This window comes from Sciurus vulgaris (assembly GCF_902686455.1).
Source record: "Sciurus vulgaris genome assembly, chromosome: 12".
Lineage (NCBI taxonomy): Eukaryota > Metazoa > Chordata > Mammalia > Rodentia > Sciuridae > Sciurus > Sciurus vulgaris.
The window spans coordinates 737,092-764,298 of record NC_136473.1 but is presented as its reverse complement, the minus strand read 5'-3'; the positions used below and the strand labels follow the sequence as shown (position 1 = coordinate 764,298).

The window sequence follows — 27,207 nt, the reverse complement described above, 5'->3', positions numbered from 1 at the left end:
ACCCCATCCTCCAGTGAGTCCCATCCTCCCGTGAGCCCCATCCCGCAGTGAGCCCCATCCCACAGTGACCCCATCCCGCAGTGACCCCATCCCACAGTGACCCCATTCCACAGTGACCCCATTCCGCAGTGACCCCATCCCACAGTGACCCCATCCCTCAGTGACCCCATCCTCCAGTGAGTCCCATCCTCCACTGAGCCCCATCCCTCAGTGACCCCATCCCGCAGTGAGCCCCATCCCTCAGTGACCCCATCCCGCAGTGAGCCCCATCCCTCAGTGACCCCATCCCGCAGTGAGCCCCATCCCGCAGTGACCCCATCCTGCAGTGAGTCCCATCCTCCACTGAGCCCCATCCCTCAGTGACCCCATCCCTCAGTGACCCCATCCCACAGTGAGCCCCATCCCGCAGTGACCCCATCCTGCAGTGAGCCCCATCCTCCCGTGAGCCCCATCCCGCAGTGACCCCATCCCACAGTGACCCCATCCTCCAGTGAGTCCCATCCTCCCGTGAGCCCCATCCCTCAGTGACCCCATCCCTCAGTGACCCCATCCCGCAGTGACCCCATCCCTCAGTGACCCCATCCTCCAGTGAGTCCCATCCTCCCGTGAGCCCCATCCCTCAGTGAGCCCCATTCCGCAGTGACCCCATCCCACAGTGACCCCATCCCTCAGTGACCCCATCCTCCAGTGAGTCCCATCCTCCCGTGAGCCCCATCCCGCAGTGAGCCCCATCCCTCAGTGACCCCATCCCGCAGTGACCCCATCCTCCAGTGAGTCCCATCCTCCACTGAGCCCCATCCCTCAGTGACCCCGTCCCTCAGTGACCCCATCCCGCAGTGAGCCCCATCCCGCAGTGACCCCATCCTGCAGTGAGTCCCATCCTCCACTGAGCCCCATCCCTCAGTGACCCCATCCCTCAGTGACCCCATCCCGCAGTGAGCCCCATCCCGCAGTGACCCCATCCTGCAGTGAGTCCCATCCTCCACTGAGCCCCATCCCTCAGTGACCCCATCCCTCAGTGACCCCATCCCGCAGTGACCCCATCCCGCAGTGACCCCATCCTGCAGTGAGTCCCATCCTCCACTGAGCCCCATCCCGCAGTGACCCCATCCCGCAGTGACCCCATCCCTCAGTGACCCCATCCCACAGTGAGCCCCATCCCGCAGTGACCCCATCCCTCAGTGACCCCATCCCACAGTGAGCCCCATCCCTCAGTGAGCCCATCCTCCCGTGAGCCCCATCCCTCAGTGACTCCATCCTCCAGTGAGCCCCATTCCGCAGTGACCCCATCCCACAGTGACCCCATCCCTCAGTGACCCCATCCCTCAGTGACCCCATCCCACAGTGACCCCATCCCTCAGTGACCCCATCCTCCAGTGAGTCCCATCCTCCCGTGAGCCCCATCCCTCAGTGACCCCATCCCACAGTGAGCCCCATCCCTCAGTGACCCCATCCCACAGTGAGCCCCATCCCGCAGTGACCCCATCCCTCAGTGACCCCATCCTCCAGTGAGCCCCATCCCTCAGTGACCCCATCCCACAGTGAGCCCCATCCCGCAGTGACCCCATCCCGCAGTGAGCCCCATCCTCCACTGAGCCCCATCCCTCAGTGACCCCATCCCACAGTGAGCCCCATCCCGCAGTGACCCCATCCCGCAGTGAGCCCCATCCTCCACTGAGCCCCATCCCTCAGTGACCCCATCCCACAGTGAGCCCCATCCCGCAGTGACCCCATCCTGCAGTGAGCCCCTTCTCTCAGTGACCCCATCCTCCAGTGACCCCATCCTCCAGTAAGCCCCATCCTCCAGTAAGCCCCTTCTCTCAGTGACCCCATCCTCCCGTGAGCCCCATCCCTCAGTGACTCCATCCTCCAGTGAGCCCCATCCCGCAGTGACCCCATCCCGCTGTGAACCACACCAGGAAGAAAGATCTCCAGCCAGCAGGACAGCTGGCCACACTGTCCCACGATTCCGTGGAGGCCCAGGAGAGCCAGCCCGGTCCTCCGCCGCCTCTCCTGCGGGGGCCTGTGTTTTCCGAGCCTGCTTCCTGCTTTGAAGCTGCTCTTCCCGGGGGTTCTGCTCTGCACACTGGGAGGAGACACTCCTGTCAGCCCTGGGCATCCAGGCGTGTGAGCAAACGGGCATGGCGTGCACATGGAGGAAATCCATCTGTGTTGGACACGTGCGCCTTTTTCTCTCCACAGCTCTAAGTGGAAGGTGTGAGGACATGAGTGTCGCCTTTCCATCGGATTCCCAGGTGGAGGGACCCTGGAGATGACGTGAGCCTATGGGGTGTGTGGGTGAGGGACCAGGATGTCCCAGAGCTGGGTATCGGAAGGAGTTCCCCTCAGATAGCAAGGAGAGCGGTGCGCGTACTCACCAACGTGCAGTCTCACACACACACAGGCCACCACACCCGTGCAGTCACACACACAGCCACACACACAGTCACACACACATGCAGTCACACACAATCACATGCAGTCACACAGTCACACACATGCAGTCACACACATGCAGTCACACACAATCACATGCAGTCACACAGTCACACACATACAGTCACACAGTCACACACATGCAGTCACACACACAGCCACACACACACACAGTCACACAGTCACACACATGCAGTCACACATACAGTCATACATGGAGTCACACACACATGCAGTCACAATCACACACAGTCACACAGTCACACACACACAGTCACACACAGGCACACAGCCACACAGTCACACACATAGCACACACAGTCACACAGTCACACACATAGTCACACAGTCACACAGGCAGTCACACAGTCACACACAGTTGCACAGTCACAGCCACACACAGTCACACACAGAGTCACACACAGAGTCACACACACAGTCACACACAGAGTCACACACACAGTCACACAGTCACATACAGTCACATAGTCACACACACAGTCACACACAGTCACACACAGAGTCACACACATAGTCACACACAGAGTCATACACAGAGTCACGCACACAGTCACACAGTCACACACAGTCACACAGTCACATACAGTCACACAGTCACACACACACAGTCACACACAGTCACACACACAGTCACACAGTCACACACAGTCGCACAGTCACACACAGTCACACACACAGTCACACAGTCACACACAGTCGCACAGTCACACACAGTCACACACACAGTCACACACAGTCACACAGTCACACACAGTCACACACAGTCACACACACACAGTCACACACAGTCACACAGTCACACAGAGTCACACAGTCACACACAGTCACACAGTCACACACAGTCACACAGTCACACACAGTCACACAGAGTCACACAGTCACACAGATCCGCGGGAGGGACCCCTCCGGGCAGAGAAAAGCAGCCCACACTCAGGCGGGCTCACACCTAGTGTGCAGGCCGGTCCCGACTCGCCCACTGGCCTGCCTCTGGCCGCCCTCGACACCTTTCCCCCACACCTGTCGGCTGCGGCTCTTTTAACCCGGCCTCAGTTCTAGGGCGTCAACTCCCTTTGCCAGGCCGAGGAAACATGGCGGCTGCTTCTTTACAGAACTTTGCATCATGCAAACCGACCATTAGACACTGACTCTCACGCCCGCAAAACCTGCGCTCTGCTTTCCGTCTCCATGAATTCGGCTTCCAGGGCAGACGTGTGCTTCTGCGGCTGGCTTGCTTCACGGGGCGTGTGCTCCTTGGGACTTCGTCACGTCGCACGGTCTGAGTTCCACGGCCGGCAGCGGGGATCACGCTGCATTGCCTGGACGGGCCAGTGCCGTGCCTCCGAGGTACAGCAATCACAGGAAACAGCGTGGCCTTGGCGCTTCCTCCAAGGACTAGAAACAGGGCCTGGGCGACCTGGGGGTCAAGCTGGGCTTGAGGCCTGGATCGCTCCCCACTTCACAGACAAAGCTAAACTGAAAGCAGGACTGCGAAATGATCCAGCAGAGTCCCGGTGCCGGGTGGATCTAGGGGAGTTGAAGTCAGTGGGTTGAAGAGACCCGGCTTGCTGCGACTGCTCAGTGCCATTCGTAACACCCGGCTACAAAGTCGCCCCAGGAGTCCGTCGGGACAAAAGAAAAGGCACGTGCGGTGTAGGTTCGCCGTGGAATACTGTTCGGCCATGAAAAAGGGGGATTCTGCCATTTGGGGTGATAGAGACGAGCATGGAGAACATGGTGTTGAGGAAATAGGTCCAACACAGGAAGCCACGGTGTCTTTACGTCGGCTGCCTCAGTCTTCCTGACAACCCTTGGGCAGGGAGTTTCTGCCAGGGATTGCGGGGAATACGAAGTGTGTCAGGAAGGCCCCCGACTTAAAGGAAGGCTAGGACGCACGCTCAGAGCCGCACTGCAGCAGTGCACGCTGCCCTGCCTGGGCTCCCGACGTCCCCGCCCCACGGCCCCGCCACCGAGAATGAAAAGGAGCCCACAGAGGTACGAGGCGTGGACAGTGACCTGCCCATCAGGTCTTGGGGGGGACTGGGCTTGAACGCTGTGGCAGTCACCCTGAGGTTGCACCTTCCTGGCGGGCGGCGGGGTCCTGTGCGGCCGTCTTCCCCTGCAGCCCTGCGATGGTGTCCAGGTGCTGGCTGCAGGCGTGGTAGAGGGGAGAGCCTGCCATTCCCCTCGGGCACGGCCTCTTGGGGGCTGGACGTCTGCTGAGCCTGAGGCCGCCTGCCCCCGCCGGGTTTCCCCTCTCCTGGGGCCTGCAGAGGCTGCTGGTCTTGCTGGACCAGTGCGCTCGGAGCGCCACACGGATGGCAGGAAGCTCTGCGTGCTTTGCTGCCTCCGTTTTCCAACCTCTGCAGCTGCTGACGTGTGCTAGTAAATAAACGTCTGCCAGCACCTGATTGATATTTCAGGTCACGGTTGCGGAAGAGCCCGTAAGGGCCTTGGGTATCTGCCTCTGGGGGGACTTCCTGGATTCACACTTGGAGGCCTGGTGTCTGAGGGTCCCTTGGTCAGGGCCACCCCAATGCCGGAAGGCATAGGAACCCTTCCTGGCAGAGGTGGCCAGTGCCTGGAGCAGGGACCAAGGAGTAGTGTTTCTGTCCCTATGATCTTTGGCAAGGACTTTTGTGGGTGTCAAGGCGATCCTGGGGCACAGCCTGGTGACCTCAGGGCTCTCCATGCCCAGGGGCTTCCAACGCATGCTGCGTCCCTCGATGGTGGTGCAGGCAGCAGGTGACTGCCTTCATCAAGGAGGCCACCCTTGTGAGACGAGGGGACTCCCTCTCCTCACTGAGAGGGCCCAGGGTCCTCTTGGGAGGAGCTGGGAGAGCCACGACGTGCGGCAGGTGGGAAGGACAGGGCTGGGCGCAGGGCCTGCTCCCCTCCATGAGCCGTGCTGTGGGCCGCGCAGGCCTGCACCCCAGGAAGAGCGAGAGGCGAGGCTGGCTCGCCAGAGCGTGGGGTCGTCAGTCTGGGTGACGGTGACGAGGTGAGACCCAGCGGGACTGTGGGGCGGTCCGGGGAGGGCAGAGGGAGAGGCTTGGTCTCCCAGCAGGCCCCCCTCTGCCAACAGGGTGGAAAGAGACAGGGGCCATCCCTCCTCCTTCTCTGCTTTACACGTCGAAGCGGGAGCGGGGAGGCCTCCCCCACCGGACCAGAGGTGGTCCTCCAGGTCAATTCCTCTGACCACTCGGCCTGGCCACTTGCCTCTAAGCCCTCCATAAAGCAGGGGGTCCTCCTTCCCACCCCTCATGGAGGTCCAGCCAGGAGGCGCCTGGCCTCAGGCTGCGGTCCGAGCCGCCTCAGCCTTCGAGTGCCCCACCACGAGGGCCCCAGCTGCCCCAGCTCCGCCCTCTGTGTCCACGGGAAGAAAACACTGATATTTATCTTTCCGAACCTCTTTGCCATGTTTTGTTGAAGAACTGAGCGTTAAATCAACATCATCACTGGAGTTCGGCTTGCGCAAGAGGCGGCGGCCGGCTGCAAGGACAGCGCCTGTCATCACCCCCGGGGGCTCTGGAGGGAGAAGGGTCGCAGCATTTTTCCATTCGATGTCCCTGCTCCTCTGAACTAACCGGGTGGTGGGCACAGTGTCCGCTGTACCCCCAGCCACAGACGAGGCTGATGTGGGACTGGACGCCTGCCCCAGGGGTCCAAGTGCAGGTAGGTCCGCGAGGAGGACGGTGAGGAAGCAGCACCCTCCGGCCCTGTGCGCACGGCCCCACCTCACCCAGGCGCCTCCAGGGCCGTCCCGAGCCAGGGAGCACCCACGAAGCCACCAGGGGCACCGAGAACTGGGCACTTGAGCCACTAGTGCCGCGTTCAGATCCACGTGACTGTGGATGGAATTGTGTTGAAAAAGCGTTTTCAGGAATAAAATCCACGAAGCCAATTCAATTCCTTAATTCTTACATAGGACAGCTAAGTCATCGGCATTTTCCAAATTAGTCAATGAGACACTTCCACGTGTGCCTCAAAAGTGCTGGGGATGTAGCTCGCTGGTGGAGGCCTGCTGTGCCCGCGCCAGGCCCTGGTCCGGTCCCCAGCACCACAGAGGAAAGGCAGTGCCCCTTAGGGCAAGCGCCTATGATGACCAGCTGACTGGCCATTGTCCCCCACCTGCCCCTGCCCATCTTCCTGCCTAGGGCTTGTGCCCGAGTCTCTCTAGTGACTGCTTCCGAAGCTTCCTGCTGGGTTTTCTCCTTCTCCTGCCGCGTGACCAACGCCCAGGCTCACCTGTGCTCCCTCTCGACGTTGCCGACATACTCCTGCAAGCATGTCCCGCGGGTGGCAGTTCCTGACGCGCAGCTGTGGCCCCCACCCGAACGTCGCCTGGCCTGCTTCCACCTTACGTGTTCCTTACAGACGGAACGGACAGGTGGACTCCTGTTGGGGTGGGAATTCCCTGGACAGCCATTCTTCGTAGAGAGATGACATCGTGCTGTGAACACGGTTCCAAGGCCAAGTGCCACAGGAAGGGCGTGTGCCAACACGCGGGCACCCACAGACCGTGCCAGGCCCCCAGCATGTCCACACTGCGGAGAAGCTTTATTTACCTGGAAGCCCAGGGCCACGAAGCCGCTGGACAGATGCTGTTCAGTCCATTGCTTGCTTTCTGGAAGTACCTTTCCTGGCCGGCATGGGCCCGGGGCAAAGTCACTCCGGGATGCCCAGGCAGTGTATTTGAGGACCACAGCAGCTGCAGAGAGCTCGGACCCCAACGGCACCGCATCCCAAGAGCCACACGGCTTTCTCAGTGCCCTTCAGACTTAAATAAAGAGCCTAGCCTCCTGGGAGTGGGTGGAGGGGAGACGCCATTCCCCGTCTTATGAAAATGGTGATTCGCAGCCCTCATGGCGGGCTGAAGGGGCAGAGCAGCACCCTCACTGCACTCAGGCCGGTCCCTCTGCAGCACACGCGTCTGGACTTCGCTGGAAATGTCACTTCCACACTTGTGTCCTGCCCTGAGGACATCGAAGGCAGGACTCTTCAGGGAGGCCAGGCTAAGCAGAGGTGCCTGGTTTAAGGGAGCTGAATTCTTGAAGGACGCCCTCTGGGCTCCAGGTGGGAATATTGGGGGTGTCGCTTCAGCAAGTGGTCAGCTACGCACGACTGTCTGAAAATGCCAACGATGGAGCTCCGGCAGGCGGTGTCTAGAGGCCGGCCACCATGGGAGCTAGAGCACAGCTGCACATGCCTGCCAGAAGTCCAGGGTTTCTCTTCACACAAGCCACACACATGCCACACGTGTGCACACACGCACACGCACAGAGCTTTCCTTGAGGGGAAGTCTTCCAGCTGCTCTCCGCTCAGTTGCACGCCTAATGAGCTGGGGATTGGTCATTCCTCGGTCAGCAGAGTGGGCTTTGGGCCCTGGGAATGGCCCAGGTTCTGTAGCTTCCTATGGGAGGTGTGACCCTCGAGGCTGGGACACAGGCTCAGGGACGGGCAGGGCGTGGTGCCTGGCAGGTGGCCTGCAGGTGTGAAGCCAGCCTTGGGGCAACAGAGTCATGCTCACCTGGGGGGCAAGGCCTGGGAGCCGCCCTGCGGGTGAGGTCTGCGGACCTGGGGGTACTGCGGAGGGATGGGCGGGGGTGGGCCCGTTCAGGCTTGCTCGAGAGCACGGTGGGGAGCTGTGTGGGAGCCGACGTGGGGAGCTCCCGTCCACTGGCCCGGGGTGCGTGGGTGCACCGGCCGAGGTTCTCCGACCAGCACTCAGGGTCCTTGTTGCCACCCCACTGCACGGGCATGGGTGCTGGCATCCCTGCCTATTGGTGGTCTCCCGTCTCTAACCCTGTCCCCTTCAGGCACTGGGTGGGCTGAAGGCCAACCCCGCTCACCAGCATGGCCGCTCTGACAACCAGCCCCTCCAGAGGCTCCAGCCACCGGATCTCACAAGCCAACTCAAAGCCACTCAAAGCTCCGGAAATCCCAGGTGCTTAAGAGCTCCGAGGCCAGGAACTAGGGATTAGGGGCAAAGACTGCAGGACGGCTGTCCTTCGACCTCACGCTCAGGAGCTTTGTGCCAGGAGCTGGGGGCAGACCAAACGAGCTGCCTCCTGGGCTCCACTGCTGGCCCTTCAGATTCCAGAAGCCCAAGCCAGGCCCCTTCGGTCCCTCCCCTGGAGGTGCTGACGCCTGCTGGGCCGTCCAGGGGCTTCTGTGGCGCTGCTGTCAGCCTTCCTCCGCCCCTTGGCGGCTCTCCGTGCCATCCAGGGGCGTCTGGGTTCATGCACAGCAGCAGTGAGTCCCAGGCCCCCTTCCACCTGGGCCTGTAGTGTCCCCAGCTGCCCATGCTCCCCACCTCTGCATCCAATCTCCCTTGAAAGCCCCTCTTCCTGGCATGCCCTCGGCCCCCAGGGGCTGTCAGGAGGCCTGGATAGGGGGCCTCAGGCTGCAGGGCGAGAGGCCCCAGCTCTGGTGCACTTGGGTCAATGTGTAACTGGACGCTGCACCAGCCCATCTGCTCAGCAGAGGCGCCGCATTGATCGCCAGGACTTCCTGGAAGGGGTCCCAGATCAGCCAGTCCTGGCCAAGCCTGCAGCCCCCACCCCCGTCCTCCCCCTCTGTGTACAGAGTGGCCTGGGAACGGCTCCACCCTACTCTTGGGTATAAAGGGGACCTGGGTGGCCGGCCAGCACAAAGCTGCGCCTGCCCAGGTCTGAGGTGGGAGGTAAGTGGAGACTGCAGCTCTCCCGGAAGCAGCTGAGCTAGGCAGAGCTCCTGGAGAGGCTGCTCCTGTTCACTGGGGGGAGGACGAGGGTCTGTGGTGGCCACAGCCCCGAGGGCTTGCCGCCCAACCGCTTCCCTCCTGCGAGGCCGGACACCCAGACGCAGCCGTCTTCCCTGGCACCTCCTGGGCTCTTCCTCAGCAGGGTGGCCTGGAGCACCTGCTTCCTCTGCAGCCTGGGGCTCAAGGGCAGAGCATCTGACCCAGGACCAGTGGCCTCTTTCCATCTGAGGGCACAGCAGGCTCCAGCTGCCGGCAGGGGCAGGGAGGGGCTGGGTCTTGGCAGGCCCCGTAGGGCTGGGATGGGCCAACTGCACATCCTGCAGGCAGTGTGTCTCTCTGGTCCTGGACTCGAGGTCTGGGTCAATGTAAGCTGCTCACTACTGTCCCCTGAACCTCAGTCACTCCTACACAAAGCCATACTCCTGACACCTGAGCTCTCAGGTCGGGCTTGCATGGAGGGGGCCTGGCCACATCGCCAAGTGCTTCCTGCTTCAGGGCACGTGGGAAAGGTGGGTTCTGGTGTGTTTCAAGAGGCAAGATCGGGTCAGCCTGAGTGCCGCCTACAGCACCAGGGCCTGGCTCCGAGTCCTGCGCTGTCTCCTACTGGTGGTGTGGCCTGGGCAAGCCCCTGGACATCTCTGTCCCTGGCAAGGTGGTGCTGATGATGTCACCCCGCAGCTGCCTGTTGGGGACCACCTTGGGAGTGTGGCGGGAAAAGCTCTGTGGGGCTACGTTCACGCGTGAGGAGACAGACACACCCGCACCTCCACGCAAGTGCTGCAGACAGTGCTTCCAGGCAGCAGGTGAGCAGGACGTGATGATGGCAGTGTGCAGGAGGGCCACCGTCCTCAGCGTCACAGGCTGGGGACGGGGAGAAGCTAGGAGGACAGCGGGGGAGGAGGGCGTCTGCCCCCCTTATCCCCAGGTCCCTGCTGAGAGTGACTCGGGGCCACCACGCTGTCCCAAGAGGAGCAGTCTGCAGGGGCAGCAGGTGGGAATGGCTGCGCTCCCTGCACTGTCAAGCTCGTGGCCCCCGAGACAGGTTCCAGGCTGCAGGCTCCCTGATGAGGCCAGCAGGCCCTGTCTTCACGGAAGGTCCCCCCGGAGGGGCAGATGCCTCTCCTTCATCTACTGCATGTGGCTTTTGTGAGAAGATGAACTGGGTCAGATGCTTGGCGAGGAGGCTGAGGTGGCGGTCAGGTCAAAAGTCAAAGGTCTTTTGCAGTGGATGAGCAGAGCAGGACGGGACACACGTGAGCCCCACCAGAAAGCAGTTTGGGCAGGCGCAGGTGTCCTGGGGCTCATAGAGGCCAGGGCAGGGTGTCAGGCAGCTTTGCCTCACTGTAATGAGATTCCAAGATAGTCCACTTGTGATGAGAAGAGGTTCCTTTGGCTCACAGACTTGGAATTTCCAGTCCAAGACAGGATGGACACGTGATTCCAGGCCTCTAGGGGGTGCCGTGGGGCCGATGAGGCCCTTCCCCAGAGGGCCCACCACTCCCGGCAGCACTGCCCAGGGGCCGGGCCTGAACTCAAGGGACCTGGGCTGTTCATCCAAACCACACCGTGTGGCATGCAGACAGCTGGTGGGCGAGGCCCAGGACCCCAGGCTGAGCTGGGCGGGGGCAGGAAGTCCAGCACTGGGACCCGGGGACAGCTGGCTGGGGCAGAATGACTGCAAGTAGCACATCCCCCGCCAGCAACAAATGGGACGGCACAGGCACGCATTGTCCATGGGACCACCCAACAGGACGCGCACCCCTCAAGCCAGAGGAGCCGTCAACACAGAGGGGCGGGGTGACCGGCGCCGTCTCCTCCCTGCCCAGCTAGCTCGGCTGTCTTGCGCCGCGGCCGCCTCAGGCTGAAGGAGAGGCCCCCAGGGATCTCCGGGCTGCCCTGTCCGCGGTGGCTCCAGCGGGACTCAGCCCTGGCTGCACCGCAGAGCTGTCGGAGTAGTTGAAGCACAGACAGTGAGGCCAATGCAGAGAGCAGGGCTGGTCCCGGAGACCACAGGCCACTGAGGGGACAGAGGAGAAGGCCTGGAGCTGCGGATAGTGGGAAGGGCCTGGGTCTGGGCCAAGCTCTTGTGCTCAGTCCTGCAGCAGTTAGGATCTTGGACACGAGCCATCTCGCGGGATGCTGCTGCGGGAGCTCCCCGGCTCCCTGGGAGGAAGCTCCAGCCCTCATCACCATCTCGCTCACAGCCTGGCGGCTTCGAGCCAGAACTGACTGGCTCACGGCCTGGAGGCCGGAGTCCAGGTCAGGATGCAGCAGAGCTGCTCCTGTGGAGGCCTCTGTGGTCCCGGTGTCCTCTGGTCGTCCCTCTGTGTGTCTGTGTCCTGATCTCCTCTTCCCACGAGCCCACTCAGATTCATGAGGCCCTCTGCTAGGACCTCATGTTAACTTAAGCACCTCTTTAAAGACCCCGTCTCCAACTTCAGCCACGTCCGGGTCCTGGGGTTGGACTTGAACCGGGTGGGGCTGGGGCCTTTTGGCCACCAGCCCGGCACTTGCGCTTGGGCTGTGAGGAGTTCCGGCTTCGCCTGTCCTCTTCTCCATCAGGGTACATGAGGGCTTCTCCTGGACCCATGGTGCAGGGAATGCTGGGTAAATGGGAAGTCTGGCTGGAGACGCCCTGGATAATCACCTTTCACCCTTCACAAAATGTTATTTCAGGGTACGCAAGAGTGAGTGCTGTGATCAGAGATGGCTCCTGCTGGCGAGGCCCTGAAGGCTGTGGTCCTGTGCCTCCTGGCCTGGGCTGGCCTGGCCACTGGTGACCGGGTGTATGTACACCCCTTCCACCTCCTCTTCTACCCCAAGAGCACCTGTGTCCAGCTGGAGAAACCCAGCATGGAGACACCCAAAGAGCCGACCTTCACACCTGTGCCGATTCAGGCCAAGACGGCCCCCGTGGACGAGGAGGCCCTGCGCGCCCAGCTGGTGCTGGTGGCTGAGAAGCTGGAGGCTGAAGACAGACTGAGGGCTGCGCAGGTGGGGATGATGGCCAACTTCATGGGCTTCCGCATGTACAAGATGCTGAGTGAGATGGCAGGCGAGGGGGGCACAACTGTCCTCTCCCCCACGGCACTCTTTGGCACGCTGGCTTCCTTCTACCTGGGAGCCCTGGACCCCACGGCCAGCCAGCTGCAGTCACTCCTGGGCGCACCTGGGGAAGACCAGGGTTGCACCTCCCGTCTGGACGGGCACAGGGTCCTCTCTGCCCTGCAGGCCACCCAGGGCCTTCTGGTGGCCCAGGGTGGGGACAGCGACCGGGCCCCACTGCTGCTGTCCACGGTGGTGGGCCTGTTCACAGCCCCAGACCTGCGCCTGAAGAGGCCCTTCGTGCAGGGCCTGGCCGCCTTCGCCCCTGTGGTGCTCCCTCGCTCTCTGGACCTGTCCTCAGACCCAGAGCTTGCTGCTGAGAAGATCAGCAGGTTCCTGCAGGCCGTAACCGGGTGGGCGGCGGGCAGGCCGCCAGCAGGGCCAGGAGCAGGCAGCACCCTGCTTTTCAGCACCTCCGTCCACTTCCAAGGTGAGGAGCCCTTGGGTCGCTCTGTCTGGCTGCCAGAGGGCCAAGCTCTCAGTCCCACACCTCGCGGATGGCGGGACTGGTGTCAGGGAAGACGGCAGGCGTGGTGTCCGCACGCCGGTTCCCCTGAGCTCCCGGCAGGCCCGGTTTCCACGGCAGCTGGCGACCAGCCGCAGGGATTTGATCTCTGGTGCCCATGCGGAGCTGGGTTGCAGGCCACAGGGCGTCGGCCTACGTCAGGCCGGCCTCTTTGCAGGCTGCCTCCTGTTGTCGCTAGAGGAAAACGTCGTTTTTCTCTCTAGATAGCCCCACTGAGGTCCCTCGGGGTCAGTGAAGGAGACACCCTGCATGTTGCTCATGTGGCCTTTCTACGGGGGCTCTCGTCACCCCTCAGAAGACCCTGAAGGTCGAGGACAAGGCCACTCCACTTTCACAAGCCCAACCCAGGGGGCAGAGCTGCATTCAGTCCCCAAGAACAAGGGGACATGCAAGTGAGGCCAGGCAGAGGTCGGGGCCATTGTGGGGTCCCTGTTGACTGGGCCTCCTGGTGGGGCCACTCAGCTGCATGGGCTATCTTCCCTCCACTCTGCCTCCCCAGCTCACTGCCTGGTCCCGCTGCACGTCTGTCCCTTGGCAAGAGAGGTGGAGACCCAGGGCCTGGTTCCACGGCTGGGGCCTGGTCTGTGAGGGATGGTTGTGGGCAGGGAGGTGGGCTGCACTACCACCCGCTTGAGAGGCTGCATGAAGGCCTTGGTCCTCAGATGGAAAGGGCTGCGAACCTGCATGGTGGACACTCACCACTGTGCACTGTCCTGTCCCAGAGTCCAGTGTCAGAGCAAGCCCTCACGTGAACCGTGGGCTTTGGGTGACAGCCATCAACTCTAACAAGTGGGCCGCTGTGGTAGGGGTGTTGATGGCAGAGGCTGGGATGTCTTGGGGAAATTTCTGAACTTTCTTCTCCAATTGTGAACTTAACATTGCTTCAAAAAGTAATGGTTATTATTAATTTTTAAGTGAGGTAAGCCCTGACTCTGAGCCAAGACAGGTCTTGCTGAGCTGCCCAATCTGGAGCCACAGGTCCAGTTCCTGCAGGTGACCTTGGACCTCAGCTTCAGGGCTGGCATGTCCTGTGTGTAGCAATTACAAGGACTCCAAAGCTGGGCGTGGGAGGAAGACCCGGCAGCACCTGGGTTCCGGGCAGGTGCAGACCTGTGCCTGGAGAAGTGCTGGTCAGGGTGTGGGGAAGGAGGCCGAGGCCGAGGCCCAGGCCCAGGCCCCGGCCCCCCGGCTGCCCGGCTGCTGACTGTCCCCTCCTGTTCTGTCTGGGCTGCAGGGAGAATGAAGGGCTTCTCCCTGCTGTCCGGGCCCCAGGAGTTCTGGGTGGACAACAGCACCTCAGTGTCTGTCCCCATGCTCTCGGGCACCGGCGTATTCCAGCACTGGGCCGACGTGCAGAACAACTTCTCGGTGACCCGTGTGCCCATGGGTGGAAGCGCCTTCCTGCTGCTGATCCAGCCCAGCTGTGCCTCCGACCTGGACAGGGTTGAGGCCCTCGTCTTCCACCATGACTTCCTGGCCTGGATGAAGAACCTGTCTCCCCGGTAGGAACTTCTGGGAGCCCTGGGAACCGGGTGGACTGCACTGGCTTCTGCTCAGGGTGGAGAGGGTGAGCCAAGTGGGGCAGGCCCAGAGGTGCCAGGCTGGCTAGGGCCTGGGTGTCCACAGCGTCTCTCAGCCCGCCATTCCCTGGGCTCTGGAAGGCGTGGCTGGCAGAGGAGCAAGCACCCGCTCCCCGGAGCAGTGTGTGCCCACAGGCCTTACAGGGAGAGAAGCACCCAGACCGCCCGCAGAGAAGGGCCTCACCCCTACACTCACACGGGCACATCCGCCAACCCCAAAGCCCCCTGGGACTGAGGCTGGAGGGTCTACATTCTGTCGCTTTTCTTCCTGCTGTGGTAGCCTCCTCCCACAGAGTGCTGGCCTCCACCTGCTCGCCCTCTAGACCCACCGGCCCAGGGTCTAGCCCAAGACAGGCACCAGGGGACACAGACCCTGATGCCAACTGACGTTATAAGTGCCTTCATCTTTAACTGTGATGCAATATGCACTGTGTAAAGTGCGCCAGCTCCACCGTCCTGTGTGCAGTGGCACTGAGTCTGCTGGGTCTCTGGCAGTGCTCTGCAGCCAGAGCTCGCGCACCTTGCGGCGCTATACTGTCCTGGCAGCACTGACCTACCCAAGTCCTGGCAGCCATGGCACCCTCAGGCCATCCGTGGGTTGCCCACATTGGGATCCTCCTCCAGGCTGAGCACCAGCCACTGTGCAAACACAGAGTCACTCATCCACGTATCTGTCCGTGGACACTTGGGAGGCTTCCCCTCGGCTTGAGGGCTCAGCCGTGGACATGGTTCACTGTCCCTCTGGCAGGGCTGGCTGTCACTGGAAGTGCCCATGGCCCTCAGAGCTGCCCGAGGAAGCAGCTGGAGGTGCAGGTCGATGGGGCCAATGGGCTGGCACTGTGCAGGCTGAGTCCTGACCCCTCCCCTGCCCAGAGTCTCCGTCCAGAGCACCCTGCGGGCATCTAAGGTAACACCATAGAGAACTGCCCTTCCAGGGCTTCCCAGGAGCACAGCCCACACAGCCAGCCCAGAATTGAGCAGAGCAAAGCGTGGACAGCTGCCCCAGCCAGCCCCCAAGATGAGCGCCTGCAGCAGCTCAGGTCCTCCTGCTATTCATCCATGCTGAAGGTTTTCTATGTATCTGTCACTGAGGTTTTCCTAGAGGTGAGGATGGCCTGCGGGGCCAGACTCTCCTTCCTCAGGGACAGGAGAAAGTAGCATACCTCCCTGGCCTCTGGGGAGCCCTGGCCTTGTCCCCTGGGGCCTCACAGTGGGCAGGAGCCACCAGACCCCTCTGACCACACATTTCCCCAGGGCCATCCGCCTGACCATGCCCGCGCTGGAGCTGCAAGGCTCCTACGACCTGCAGGACCTGCTGGCCCGGGCCAAGCTGCCCACCCTGCTGGGCACAGAGGCGAACCTGGGCAGGATCAGTGATGCTGACCTCAGAGTGGGAGAGGTTGGTGCTGGTCTGGGGGAGGTATGGATGGGACACCAAGGGGGCTGTGGGTGGGGACATCAGGGCAGGAAGAACACCTGGACCAGGCAGGTGGGCCATGCTGGGAGGGACTTAGTCAGAGCCCTCTGGGACTGCCCAGGGACAGTGCAGGGCAGCAGCTCCTATCCTAGCCCTGCCCCTTATGCTCAGGGCCAGGCCTTGGGACCCTCCCTGGTGCCACAGTGGGGTGTCCCTGGCCAGGCCCTGTCCTACAGCTCTTCCTGTAGGGAGCTGCCCAGGCACTGCCACTTGGAGCAGTGTGCACCTAAGGCGAGGATGTGCATGCTCTGGGCATGGCAGAGGGCTGAGCCAGCACAGCCGCGGCAGAGGCTGGAGCCCGTGGGACTGGGGAGCTACTCTCTGGTGGTCAGGGCAGAGAGCCAGGAATCCTGGCCAGCATGGCAAGGTGGTGGGTGGAGATGGAAGGGCACAGGTAGGTGAGGCAGGCAGCCAGCATCCACATGGAGGGCACACGGCACCCTTCCTAGCCTTGGGCCCTGTGTGCCTCGAGGACAGAAGCCGTCTCTGCTGCTTTGCAGGTGGTGAACAGCATTCTTTTTGAACTCAAAGAGGATGAGGAAGAGCAGCCTGCAGAGTCTGCCCAGCAGCCCAGTGTGTCTGAGGCCTTGGAGGTGACACTGAATAGCCCATTCTTGTTTGCCATCTATGAAAAGGACTCTGGTGCCCTGCACTTCCTGGGCCATGTGGACAACCCCCTGAAGTGATGTGAGGCCCTGCAAGGTTGCTGTGCCTGACTGTCCAGACTAAGGTCAGCAGCAGAGCCACCTGCTACTGTTGCCACCGTCTCCTCCCTGCCCCCAGTGATTGGCGGGGCTCCTTACTGAGTGTAGCACCGTGAACAGAGCAGCAGGCTTGTTCTGGAGAGTGGGTGGGAGACAGGAACCTGTGCTAGGCCAGGACTCTTCTGCAGAGAATCTGAACAGACTGACTTGTCTGTGAAACCCAAGTGTCCCCTTTTAACAGAAATTAGGCTTTAAAATTAAAACACATTGTCTTGCTGCCTTGGATTCATACTCAGTGTAATGAAAGTGAGATTGTAGTTCCTGCAATACCCGTCTTTCTTTCCATGATACCCGTGATCACAGAACAAAGCACACACCTGATTTCATGCTAGAGTGACCCTGATCATCCTGGCTGAGAACTCTGACGTGGCTAGTAACCTCCTGCCACAATAAACCACGACCTCCTCGCTGTGAGCAGGCTGTGTGCCACCTGGATGAAGTTCACCAAGTGCTCTTGAGCCCTTGTTGGTGGGTCCTGGGCACCTCCCCCAGAACAGGAGTGGCCGTCTGCGAGCTGGCCAGGATCAAGTTGGCGGGAGGCCTGTCCCTCACGGGACTGTGAGGGGAGCTGGACTGAGGACACTTCCTCCAGTCCAGGGACACAGGGCTGGACTGCTGCACAAGGGGTCCCCAGAGTGGAGGACAGGCTCCAAGGTCTTCTCAAACACCAACTTGCAATCACCTGTCCCTTCAATGGGTCAGACCCTCTAGATCTCAGCAAAGCGCCCGGCGGGCCATGGGCCTTAGCCATGCTTCCTCCTGTGGGCAACGACTCACCTCCTCCTTCAGGAGTGGAGGGAAGCCAGTCCTGAGCATGCTAGGGTGCAGGTTCAGGTCCACGACCCTGGCCAGAAGCTGCATTCTGCAGCAGCCTGGGGGCAGGTGTCCAGGTGTGAGTGCCAGGGAGGGGCGCAGGCTCCCAGAACTCCGCGGCTGGGCTGGTGGGGCAGCCCTGGGTGTATCTCCAAGACTTCCTTATCAAACAGCTGAGACGGTGACTGAGTGCCGCACCAGGGATACCACAGCCAGTCACTGCCTACAGCTCCTGGGTGCCCGGTGGCAGCACTGCCACACTTGGGGGCCCTGGGTGTTGCCTTTTGTCTGACGAGGTGGGCGAGTTGCGGGGTACAGTGCTGCTCGCTGCCGAGCTGCTTTCTGTGCAGTGCTAACTAGGCGGCTGGGTCAGGGGAGACGAGGATGTGGGACAGCAGCACTTCACAACAGCTGCAGAACAGCAAGCCTGGGGCCCCTCTGTCCTACACACTCCTTCCTGGGCTGCAAAGTGCAGCATCAGATAGGGCCCCTCAGACCCAGGTGCTGCTGGCAGGAGACCCACAGCAGGGTCCTGGTCTATGGTGCACTTGGCTGGGTGCAGGGAGTCAGCTCAGCACTGGCCCCTGCCTGGCATCCCGGTCTCCCTGCTTCTACCATGACAGGGACGACCTGTGGGGCAGCCCGTCCTTGGGCAACTCTAGAATTCATGGGAGCTGCAGCAAATTGCTGACGGAGGCCCCAGATTAGAGACCAGTATGAATCCAAAGCAGCTCCAATCTGAACCACAGTTGGATACAGTCCCAGCTGTGAGACTGAGCTGCAGGCACCAGGAGGTGGAGATACCTGCCTGCTCGCCCAGCCGGCACCCAACCTCCTTGGGGGGCACCTCTCACTTCTCCTGGGTGAGCTGTAGCCGAGAGTGGAGTGGGTTGAAGGTGGTTTCCAAGAAGATATCCATGTCCGACCCCCAGAGCCCTTGGAGGGAGTAGGGCCTATGGGCACCTGCTTTTGCACTTCTGCTTCCAGAAGTTTGAAAGACTGGACTTCTGTTGTATTCGGCCACCACCTGGTTGGCCGTACCTGCAGGAGACCCTGGGGCTGCAGAGGCACCTGCGGGTCATCCTCCAGGGCATCAGCAAGGGACTTGGCTTGAGACCGCTGCCAGTCCACGAGCTGCAGTTGGGAAGAAGCAGTTTCACAACAGGAAGCACCATTTTATTTTTAAATTCTGCTCGACAAAGGAAGGAGAGCTGTTGGGGGAGCTGCAGACCAGCACTCTGCAACCTCCAGCTTTTTGCCTCAAGATTCTCCTTCCTAAGCCCCGAGGCAGGCACTTGGACAACAGGGCTGTCATTTCACAAGGCAAGGCCACCCTGAACCTTGGCTAGAGGGCATGCTGGGCCCACCTCTGCAGACACGGACACAGGGAGGGCAGGCTGCCCAGCAGGTGGTAAGCCAGTCGGGAACCACCTTGCCTGGGTCTCCACGCAGTGACCCACTTTGCTTCCCCACCTGCAAGATGGAGACACACTGCTGGGGCTGGGGGCTGAGAAGCTGCACCCCACCTTCTGTTCTGAGGCTAGTGACAGGGAGCTGGGGACATGGGGTCTACTGGGAGCTGCTAGGCAGGTGCTCGCCCCCTGCTAGGCCAGCCCTCCCCAACCCGCATAGCCTGCCAGGAGGGCACCTTTGCTGCTGCTTCTGGGACAGAGTTCCCATGCACCAGGGAGCTGCATGCCTGCAAGGGAGCTGTGCTACCCCAGGGCGAGTTATTCATTAAGGATGGGCGGGTGCGGCTTATGGCAGACTCCTTTATTTAGGATCACCTTTTCCTCCTGGCTCTGGCTCCTGACAGGTCTGGGAGACCAACATGAGCAGTAGTGCTGTGTCCCTGTCAGGAGGCCAGGCTGCTTCCTAAGAGGAGACCATGTGTCTGCTGGTGAAGCCGGGCTGGGACACAGCTTTATCCCCCCTGCACATGAACTCCAACTCTGCTTTAGAAATTAGCTCTTCCACGTGAAGATTTACAATAAAAATAAAATCATTTCCTCTGTAAACTATAGTAAAAAGTTTGAAATGTCTTAAAAACTGTGTTCCATACAATGGAAAAAGGCCTTTGCTCTTTTTGGGTGAAAGGAGACCCAAATGGGCTGAGGCGGGTGCAGGCGCTGTGGGTGACGCTGGATGCACCTCCCGGCTGGGAACAAAGCTGCTTTCTTTCTTCAGCCCGGCTAGGACACTAGGGCTGCTCTGTGGCCGCCTGGTCCTTGGCAGCAGCCACCAGCTCTGCGAGGGCTGTGAAGCTCTTTGTGCTGCTTGTCTGCAGGCCCATCTTCTGAATCTGCAAAGCCACGAGAACAAGTCACACCCTGCAACTGAGACCTGAGAGAAACCAGTGGCGCTCCCCACGAAGCCAGAAGAGGCAGCTCCCAAGGACCCGCAGGCACTTCTGCAGAACAGGGTCAACTACTGCAGAAAGTCACATTTTTGGTCCAAACACTGCATGCTAAGAGGCCGGTATGCTGACTGATCTCAGTCCATCAAATCACAGATGAGGACGGGCCTCTTTTGAGAACTTTGAAAAGAATTCTAAAAAAAAAAATTCACAACTAGAAGTAAAATGTGAACTCTTCTGTAACTAAGTGGAGAATTTTCAAACAAGTACTGGCCTGAACATACTGGTGCTGACCTACTGTGGTGACCACAGCCACTGCGTGCCCATCCGGGCCTGCTTTTGTTCAAGAACGGTGTGTGCGCACAGATGTGGGAAGGAGAAGCCAGGCAGTACTCGGCACCTCGTGGCTGGCCCGGCACTGTCCCCCTCCCCCACCTCTCTGCTTCTCTTTCTTTCTTTGGCTTATTTACTTTCCATGTTTCTACAGTAAACTTTTGTGCCTGTAAAAATACACCTCTCTTATGAAATATGACAGGCAATGGCCTTTGCAGAAGACATCTGGAAACTGAGAGCAGAAACTGAATTCCGGGGCCTGGGGGCCGGGTAGGGTAGGGTCACGTGGCTCACTTACGCCTGGCTGGCCTCACTCCTTTAATCTGGCAGAGCTCTTGCTCGAGGAGCTACTGCTCAGGGAAAACCCAGATGGGGGCCACATGGACACCTGCAAGCTGAAGGACGCCGAGGACGTGTGTGGCTGCACGCTACCCACGGTGCCTCCCCACCCATGGTCCATGCCACATCAGCCACCCCCGCGGCTCTCCACTGTCTTACAGAGCCTGCACCACCCAGGATGGGAGCAGGCAGCTGTGTGGGGCCCACTTCCTGTGGCCACAGCAGGCACTGCCTGGCTCTCTGCAGCACAGGCCCCTCAGGCACGGAGGCTTGGGCACGGCACCTGCAACCTGCACAGCCACCAGCACTCTCGGCACTCCCCTGACCCCGGGCGCAGATCCTTCACCCCAGAGCCACCTGGGCTCCTCTCATCAGCCATGGGAGAGATGCTCTGGTCTCGGCAACAGCACGTGAGCTCAAGGGAGCTCCAGATCCCTGCTGGGCCCTCGGACCTGGGCTAGGGATGCTGGTGCTGAGGTGGCTGCTGGTACCTGCTCGCCCAGGTACTCCACGTCCAAGGCCAGCTGCAGCCGGATCTTGTCATCATCGCTCATACCACCACTGGGGCCCACAGGGCTGGCTGCAGCGGTCCTCCTAGCTTGCTTCAGTCTTTTCAGACTTGCCTCCATCTTCCTCACGGAGCTCAGCACATCTGACACGGTCTCACAGTACCTGGGCACAGACACAGGTACCAGTGAAACCATCGTCCATACCGCTTGTAGTTGACTCTAAACAAAAAGGTCTTAAGATAAAATTCATTTCCAATAGAACCCAACCAGGGTAAATGCTGTTTCTGAAGATAGTGGGATGGGTCTCGAGTGCCCAGCACAGCACCACCTCAGAATGGGACTGTGAGGACCTCAGGCTGAAGAGACTGGCGGGCCCAGAGCCGTCACACACCCAGGGGACACCTGCAGCATGAGCCACCCAAACGGACGGGAACAGCTCGTCTTCTGGAGTGTGAGGCTCCCTCAGGACCTTACGTAAAGTCTGCCCTCCAAATGATCTACAGGTAGTCTTAAATCATAATTAAGCCACATTCCTAAACTTGTCCATAAGCCGATCGTTTGGCATTTGGAATACATTTGCCCACAAAAACATTACACACGTTCGTTAGGCAAGTGCTCTTCTGCTGAGCTGCACCCAGCCTCAGACAATAAGCTGTCTGTGTGACTCGGTGCCAGCCTTTGAGCAGACCTAATTAGACAGGAAGCAGTGCTCAAGGGCTGGGGCTTTAGAGACCGACATGTCAGCTGTGGGCACGTCTAAGTGTGCGTTCTTGTTCAGATTATGGGTCTCCCACGTGCATAAACTTTCTCAGTGGCACAATCAGAGCTTGTGCTGGACAGACAGAGCTGAGGATAGGAAGGACCTGGACAGGGCAGAGGGGCAACAGCAGTAAAGACGGTGGCCAGGACGGGGGCTCAGGGCACACAGGCCAGCTTGGTGGTGGTCTAGGTGAAGGACAGTGGCTCTGAGCTGAGTGTGAAGAGATGAAGAGTCTGGCCGAGGTGCCCAGGGGCAGACAGTGCTCTGGTGGTCTCACTGCGGGTCCACGTGCAGCCTTGTGATGTGCAGGCCTCCTCCTGAGGCTCCCCAGCAGGGCGCACCTGTGAGTGCTCTCGGAGAGTGCTCCTTCCAGCCACTGCCGCATCAGTGAGGGTCTGAGCTTGTCCTTGTATCCACTCTGGAGCTGGTGAAATGGCTTCAGTGCACTCTCCACGTAAGAGGAAGCTGTGGTAGGGACCTCCTGCAGTAACGTGGACAGGGTGTGTTCCAGGTCAGAGTCATGCTCCATCACTGTCCTCCCAGACACCAACAGGAGGTCCACAGAAAGATCTGGGGCAGGAGGGTGGTGAAGAATGCAGGCCTGCCACCTCAGGCTCTGTTCCCCAGAACAGCACCTCCCAAATTTCCTGTCCAAAATATCCAGCTAATGTCCTGAAACTCAGGTTGATTCTACAGGTGGGGCGGGGCTGAATTCTGACCACAAGGGGGCACCAGTGTGGCTCACCAACAGATCAGGGCTTGAGGAGCAAGCATGAGAGACCTATAACCCTTCCTAGCCTTGGTTTCTCCACCTGTCAACAAAGACGCAGCACGCCCATCCCAGGAGCAGCGAGTCCGTGTACAGTGCTCACCGTCGTGCCTGAGCGAACACACTGAACAGCCCATAGAGCAGTAAGGGCGCTGGCGCAGCACTGAAAGGAAGTCGGGTCTCCCCCACTTCCCAGGAGCCTCAGGTCAGACGGAAAGTGCAGACAGAAAGTGCTTTTGCTAGAGAGGCATTCCCTGCACACACCCCAGATGGAATGTGGGCAGGAGACTGCTGCTAAGGTCAGCTCTGCCACGAGGTCCCGCAAGCATCCCCAATAGCATGCCAGACAGAAGAGCAGTGTGGCAGTGGACAGCAGCCCACTTAGCACAGGCACGGCCCCCCATTCCACAGCCCTGGATCTCGCGGAAGTAAACTAAGAGACAGTCAACGAAGTCTGAAATCTAACTTTACAACAGGAAGAAAAAAAGTCAGAGGGAGGATTATGTGAGCCCAACTAAGGACAAAGTGAGAACAGAAGTGGGAAAGCGGGGTTCGGAAGGGAAGCTCAGCACTGGACACCCAGGCCTGCTGTGCCAGGACCACGCACAGAGCAGCACATGCCACTTTCTGTCCTATAAATGCCTACTTTTTCTTTCTTTTATTTCTTGTGGTGCAGGGCCTGCCTATGCAAGTGCTTACCCCAAGTGGCCCTGATACACTTTTTAATGTGGTTTGTCCTATCTTACTCAGGAGAGACAGGAAAGAGCAGGTACTTAAGGCTGCAAGGTAAGTCCAAGTATCTGGGAACATGTGACATGTTTAAGTAGAACCTTAAGATGTCAAGATGCTTTCTTTTGAAAGGATCTTTCCCAAAGGCCAAAAGGAAGCAGAGAAAGTGCACTCTCTCCCAGCCCACCAACCCACCTCAGCTGCACTGTTGGGGTGCCTGGCCACCACCTGCCTGGCTCTGAGTGGCTGGATGAAGTTTCTCTGGGGTCTCGCTGCACCTCACCTGCATCTGCAGCCCCCCAGAATGCTTCCCACCTCAAGCTCTTTTGGTGAACGACACTGACCTTATTGGTTCTTCGGTAAAGCCGGGGGACCTCCAGGGCACCTTTCAGGTAACTGAAGCAAGACTCACTCAGGTCTTGGATGACCCTGCCGCTCAGGGCAGGCATGCAGGCTGACAAGGAGCTCCGGGAGTCTTCCAGGGCCGCTGCAGAGGAGGAAGGCAGGATGTGGTCACTCTGCTCAGGCCCAGAGGCCAGCGTGACTGTAAATACTACCACAGTATGCAATAAATCAAGTCAAATTATCAGAATTAAACACAAGGTCTTAGAGGGTCAAACCCATAGACTAGGAAAGAAAGGGCTGATTCACATATATCATGCAGTCTCTGAAACTTCATCTTAAATTATCACTTATTCCAAGATGTGCCGAGTCTGAAGATCATTTTTACCTGAGATAGAAGAGAAATTCTCAAAGCCAATCAACTGCAGTTTGGGCTTAATTGCCTCCAAGAGCTCTGGCAGCTGAAACATAGACACCACACGTTCAGTCACTACTGTGAATCAAGGCGGAGGCAATTCTACTCGCAACTGTGAGTGGTGAAACTAGAATGAGAATGTTCGGACGTTCACCAAGGGAACACGAGGCTCGGTGCTGCCACAGAGGGCGGGACGGCGGCATGGGAAGCCCGAGGGCTGACAGCCGCAGGCCCAGGGAAGGCGCGAGAGCCTTCTGCTTGCTGGCTGTGATGGTGAGGCTCGCAGTGAAGACACACGAATGCACTGATGCAAGTGCATAAGGCGCCAGACTCATGGAAAGCAGAGTCGTGGACACTAAGTTTGCCCTGTGAAGTTCTTTAAATGTGAAAAGCAAAAAATATGGGACCTATATAGAGAAAATGGAGAGATTTTAATAGGTCAACATTTTCAAATGTCACAGAAAACATTTGGGTAAGTGAACTAGAAATAATGAAGATCTAGCCCACCACAGGCCACGCCAGCAGAGGTGAGCCGACTAACACCGCAGCACCACTCTGCCCAGGTCTCCCCACCGAGAAGGGGCAGAGGTGAGGCCCGCACAGCACCAGGGCACACTGGCAGAAGCCTCCCGGGGAGGTGACCTGTGAGGACGGCTGGGAAGGCCTGGGGAAGGCGAGACACACCAGATGTTTGCAGAATGCCTGGGGCACCACGGTCCCAAGGCCTGTGAGGCCAGAGGAGCCTGTCTTTGGCACAGCCCTTGTCTGAGAAACCCGGGATTCTCCAGGGACAGGCGTACCTGCTCCTGAAGCCTGTCTAGGTCTGCGGCCGCGTACACCAGCTGCGTACTGGAAATGGACACCACTGGCTTCTCCTCCGCAGGCCCCCTTCCTTGGTCTTCGTTACTTCCTTGGGAAGCAGGAGGGTCTCTGCTACCAGCTACCAAAGGCTTTCTGATCTCCTTGGCACTTTCGTTAGAAATGGGTCTGCGAGAAAGCTAGACACAGTTCCAGTGGTTACATGCTTTCAGGCTAGTAAGACACAGGAGCCTTCACATACGTGTAAGTCGGCAAGTCAGCATGGAATGCTGGCTGTCTACCACGTGTGCAGAAAAGAAGGACTAACGCAAGAGCTGCGTAACTCTCAGAGATGGTGACCACCAGAGCTCACACAGAGGGGACAACGAGCTCCCAGTGTCTGAGGACAGCAGCTTGCAGCCCAAGCCCTGCAGAGGCCTGGCAAGGCTGGTGCTTGGCACTCAAGGGCCACACTTGCCTAGCATGTGTGAGGCACTGGGTTCAACTCAGCACCACATATAAATAAGTAAAATTAAGGTTCATCAACAACTAAAAAAAAAAATTAAAGACACCTGTATTTTGATTTCTAGTCACTTTCATTAAAATAAACATATGTTTTAATGCAGAGACCCTGTGAAGATTTCTAGTTTTGGGAGGGAGTGTGGACTGGTCAGGGTAGGGCTCTTCAGTAAGAAACACAGAGCACATGATACCAGACACCCAAAGGGGCAGCTGCCAGAGCAGGAGGACAGGCAAGGCGAGCTGAAAGGCCAGCCTTCAGGCCACGGGGCATCTGAACCCTGCTGTGCATGTGTAAAGTCTTTGACTCGCCTGTCCTGGGCAGAGGTGAGACGGAGCGAGAGCTTACCTCATTGGCAAAAACGGAGAATCGCGCCACGATCTGCAGAGTGAGTCTCCAGAGGCGATGCGCCAGCAAGGGCAGGAACATCTCGTCCGACCAACACTTCTTCAGGCTGCTCCATGTTTTGTGAGAAGCCAAGAGGAAATATGGACTTCCAGCTGGGGAAGAAACAGAGACTCGGGCTTTAGTCAGCTGTGGCTGTGGCCTCACGCTGGGCCTTCAGGGTGTATGAGCACGGCACGGTGAGCTCAGGACCCACGTGCGCACGCTCATGCAGTCGGCACAATGTGAGGCCTTCTGAATGCTGCAGGGAGGCTGCGGAGGACCAGGAGACCTCACCCTCCTGCCTTCAGTGTACCTGGTACTACAGCCCAGGCAGGTGGGTGAACAGCAAATGCACCCGGCATCTGGAAATGCCTCCCCACATGCACTCAACAACCAGCTCCAGCACGGCCCCGCCAGGCTGAGGTCTATCTGAATCCGTCCTGCTTGCTGTCTACTCCTCTCCTCCGGACCCAGTGCAGTTCCCAGACAGCAAGACACCCACACATGACCACCTTGGACAAGGACCCATAGAACTACGTGGAGGCCAACAGGGTGGCTGGACTAATAGCAGACAAAGCTGCCCAGGGAGAGCAGACATGGATGTCCAGGAACCCAGCAGCCCCACGCTGGCCTTCTGTGGTGGCTAGGAATAAGTGACGAGGCCGACAGGGCACGCTCACGTGTTCTGAGGTCTGCACACCTATGGTGGTCGCCTCCAGTCCGGCCTGGGGCTGTAGGCCGAGCACATGCTCCCACAGGGTCATTCTTGGGGTCCTACACACGGCCATCCTCAGGAGGAAGGAAAACTGCAGCAGCCTGAGCCCCCAGGTTGTAGCCCCAACAGGCTGTATTCAGCACCAAGAAGGACTCTGCTTCCTGCTTTGCAAGTACCTTTGACCCTCTCTATGGAGCAGTTCCATGAACCAAAAGATGTGGTTTCTTTTGCCTTGGGTGGTGGCAGTAGGGGGCACTGTCCTGAGTGACAAGAAGAGGTCAGAGTGCTCTTGGGGACCAAAGCTTAGCCAAGGGGGGGTGTGGCTAGGGAACAGCTGCTGCTCCAGTTCTAATAGGTCACCTGGCGCTTCCTCCAGTCCATCTGTGAGCGCTGCTTCCAAGGATCCTGCCACTTCTCTGAAGCTGAGAAAAGCAAGAACACAGGTCAGTGCCAAGGCACTGCCAGGGCCCTTTTCCACCCACCTTCCTTGTCCCCCGGTAGCAGGGCTCCCACCCACATGCTGAGGGAAAGGCCACTGCTTGAGGCAGAGGGGGAAGAGTAAGCCCCTGCCCACTCGGTCCTCTGTCGAGGGCTCAGGAAGGAAGTGGGCCTGGGGTCTGCCCACTCGAGCCCGGCGTTCCCACCCACTATCAGAAAAAGGCTGATCTTGCTCAGTTTGGCACCCACGACACTTGTGCACTCCACTTCCAACTCTCCTCCCAGCAGAAGCGTGCTGACCCGAGAGGCAGCTACTGACTGGGCACGTGCTCA

General features: G+C 59.5%; 2 protein-coding genes across 4 annotated transcripts in view; one reads left to right on the top strand and one right to left on the bottom strand.

Annotated features, from left to right (window-relative positions):
• Positions 1–9,830: 9,830 nt before the first annotated feature.
• Positions 9,831–16,870, top strand: AGT (angiotensinogen). Its single transcript, XM_079105973.1, has 5 exons — positions 9,831–10,002; positions 11,876–12,734; positions 14,065–14,332; positions 15,665–15,809; positions 16,388–16,870. Exons 2-5 carry the CDS (start codon positions 11,906–11,908, stop codon positions 16,571–16,573), a joined length of 1,428 nt encoding a protein of 475 aa, XP_078962099.1. The 5' UTR covers positions 9,831–10,002; positions 11,876–11,905; the 3' UTR covers positions 16,574–16,870.
• Positions 16,871–18,616: 1,746 nt separating this feature from the next.
• COG2 (component of oligomeric golgi complex 2) overlaps positions 18,617–27,207 on the bottom strand; it is a 34,137-nt gene continuing 25,546 nt past the window's right edge. For all 3 annotated transcript variants that reach the window (XM_079106848.1, XM_079106849.1, XM_079106850.1), the window contains exons 11-18: positions 26,797–26,858; positions 25,683–25,834; positions 24,817–25,014; positions 23,990–24,062; positions 23,604–23,746; positions 22,103–22,242; positions 20,984–21,164; positions 18,617–19,766 (exon numbers count right to left, since the gene is read on the bottom strand). In XM_079106848.1, coding sequence (XP_078962974.1) covers positions 19,665–19,766; positions 20,984–21,164; positions 22,103–22,242; positions 23,604–23,746; positions 23,990–24,062; positions 24,817–25,014; positions 25,683–25,834; positions 26,797–26,858 — 1,051 coding nt within the window. In that variant the 3' untranslated portion in view covers positions 18,617–19,664. The remainder of the gene's footprint in view (positions 19,767–20,983; positions 21,165–22,102; positions 22,243–23,603; positions 23,747–23,989; positions 24,063–24,816; positions 25,015–25,682; positions 25,835–26,796; positions 26,859–27,207) is intronic.